Source organism: Alexandromys fortis, unplaced genomic scaffold (assembly GCF_014885135.2).
Source record: "Alexandromys fortis isolate MF-2015 unplaced genomic scaffold, M_Fortis_MF-2015_v1.1 scaffold_13, whole genome shotgun sequence".
NCBI lineage: Eukaryota > Metazoa > Chordata > Mammalia > Rodentia > Cricetidae > Alexandromys > Alexandromys fortis.
In genome coordinates, this window is record NW_026067908.1 from 6,673,649 (window position 1) to 6,676,180 (window position 2,532).

The following is a 2,532-nucleotide window of genomic DNA, read 5'->3' on the forward strand; positions in this document are numbered from 1 at the left end:
GGGGATGTCTCCAGCAAATCCCTGAAGAAGAGGAGGCAGAGAGAGTGTAAGAGCCGGAGGGGATGGAGGACACCAAGGAAACAAGGACTTTAAACATAGCACAACCGCAGCACATAGGAACTCAAAGAGAGCATGCTCGGGGCCCGCATCAGAGGGAGCCCTAGAGCTGAGAAAATTAGACACATGCCCATCCCTAACCCAGAAGCTCCAGCTGATAACCACTTGTAAATAGCTTCTAGGGAGGTAGATTAGAAGATTTGATGACTTGAACGTGAGCAGAGGAGAGAATCAGGCTAAGAGGTATTGCCAAGGTTTTGCTAAGAGGTGGCCTTATAAAGCAACTGGTTTGAGGTGTGGTGGAACTGCAAGAAGTAAAACTTGTTAGGGGACAGTGGATGTGTATATAACAATAGAATCTAGGGTAATGGCAAGTACCCTGTTTTGAAATAGATAGAAATAATGGAAAAGGAAAAACTAAATGAGATGAACTCTTTTTTCAAACACCTAACGCATCTTGGAGGAGAAATACACCAACTGAACTGAGTTCTAAATGTCTGCTGAATGTATAATAAAGAAGGCTGAGGTTGGGAGAGGGGGGTTTGAGTTTGGTATAAACAGAGACAGCCTCTAGAAAGCCCCTATAAAAGGTTGTCCCCCCCAGTACAGTCTGGTAGAAAATTCCTTAGTTCATACATAGTTCTATTCTCTAGTTATATAATATGAGGTAATCACTGATGGGCACAAAGACTTCTTGAAGTGTAATAATTCTGGAATTTTCTGAAAACCAGAGACTACAAGTAAGAATAGGCACATTGATGGCATCAAAATAGTACTGGGCAGGCTCTCTGCTCCTCCCTGTTCTAGAGACGGCCGCTTCTTTTCGTGCAGTGCCAGCCTCTTTCCAAAGACACGATGGTGAAGGTCGGAGTGAACGGATTTGGCCGTATTGGACGCCTGGTTACCAGGGCTGCCTTCACTTCTGGCAAAGTGGATGTTGTTGCCATCAATGACCCTTTCATTGACCTCAACTACATGGTCTACATGTTCCAGTATGACTCCACCCATGGCAAGTTCAAAGGCACAGTTATGGCTGAGAATGGGAAGCTTGTCATCAACGGGAAGGCCATCACCATCTTCCAGGAGCGAGATCCCGCCAACATCAAATGGGGGGATGCCGGCGCCGAGTATGTTGTGGAGTCTACTGGTGTCTTCACCACCATGGAGAAGGCTGGGGCCCACTTGAAGGGTGGGGCCAAGAGGGTCATCATCTCTGCCCCTTCTGCCGATGCCCCCATGTTTGTGATGGGTGTGAACCATGACAAATATGACAATTCCCTCAAGATTGTCAGCAACGCTTCCTGCACCACCAACTGCTTAGCCCCCTTGGCCAAGGTCATCCATGACAACTTTGGCATCGTGGAAGGACTCATGACCACAGTCCATGCCATCACGGCCACCCAGAAGACTGTGGATGGCCCCTCTGGGAAGCTGTGGCGAGACGGCCGTGGCGCTGCCCAGAACATCATCCCTGCGTCCACTGGCGCTGCCAAGGCTGTGGGCAAAGTCATCCCAGAGCTGAATGGGAAGCTCACGGGCATGGCCTTCCGCGTTCCTACCTCCAATGTGTCCGTCGTCGATCTGACTTGCCGCCTGGAGAAAGCTGCCAAGTATGACGACATCAAGAAGGTGGTGAAGCAGGCATCCGAGGGCCCACTAAAGGGCATCCTGGGCTACACTGAGGACCAGGTCGTCTCCTGTGACTTTAACAGTGACTCCCACTCTTCCACCTTCGATGCTGGGGCTGGCATTGCTCTCAATGACAACTTTGTAAAGCTCATTTCCTGGTACGACAATGAATTCGGCTACAGCAACAGAGTGGTGGACCTCATGGCCTACATGGCCTCCAAGGAGTAAGAAGCCCGCCCTGGACCACCCATCCCAGCAAGGACACAGCAAGAGAGAGGTCCTCGGCTGCTGAGCAGTCCCTGTCCTAACTAACCCTTGACACTGAGCATCTCCCTCACAGTTTCCATCCCAGACCCCCAGAATAGCAAGAGGGGGCTTAGGGAGCCCTACTCTCTTGAATACCATCAATAAAGTTCATTGCACCCCTCTTAAAAAAATAGTACTGGGCAGGCAACTGGGCGGCCAGTGTTTGCGCCTCAGCTCTGGGCCTGCTCATTTTCCAAGGTGACGTTAAGCAAGTTGTTTCCCTTACACAGAGTCTAAATTCCATTAGCACAGGTGGTGAGGAATGGGAGTGAATACTGAGGTAAGAAAATCAAAAGCAGTAAGCACACAATGCATGGGAACCTCTAATGGGGCCAAGCACTGTGCCCCGTGATTCCTGTGTATCATGTCATTTAATCTTTACTACTGCACTATAAGTCTTCATCTGCCCACTCCATATGTGAGGTGACCCCTTTGGCTGTCCTGGAGCTGATCTTGTTATTAGGGCTTTCTAGAGAAAGGGTCCACACACTGCTGATGAGGTCTGTGCCTGTTCTGTGGTTTGACTAGTTTATCCTCCCT

General features: G+C 49.6%; 1 protein-coding gene across 1 annotated transcript; it reads left to right on the forward strand.

Annotated features, from left to right (window-relative positions):
* Positions 1–875: 875 nt before the first annotated feature.
* LOC126498026 (glyceraldehyde-3-phosphate dehydrogenase-like) lies at positions 876–2,073 on the forward strand. The gene has a single exon (XM_050136351.1). The coding sequence runs from the start codon at positions 913–915 to the stop codon at positions 1,912–1,914; it is 1,002 nt and encodes a 333-aa protein (XP_049992308.1). The 5' UTR covers positions 876–912; the 3' UTR covers positions 1,915–2,073.
* The last annotated feature ends 459 nt before the right edge of the window (positions 2,074–2,532 follow it).

What these genes read in the sequence shown, in the direction of transcription:
- LOC126498026 (XM_050136351.1), top strand. Translation starts at nt 913, where the DNA reads ATGGTGAAGGTCGGAGTGAACGGATTTGGCCGTATTGGACGCCTGGTT.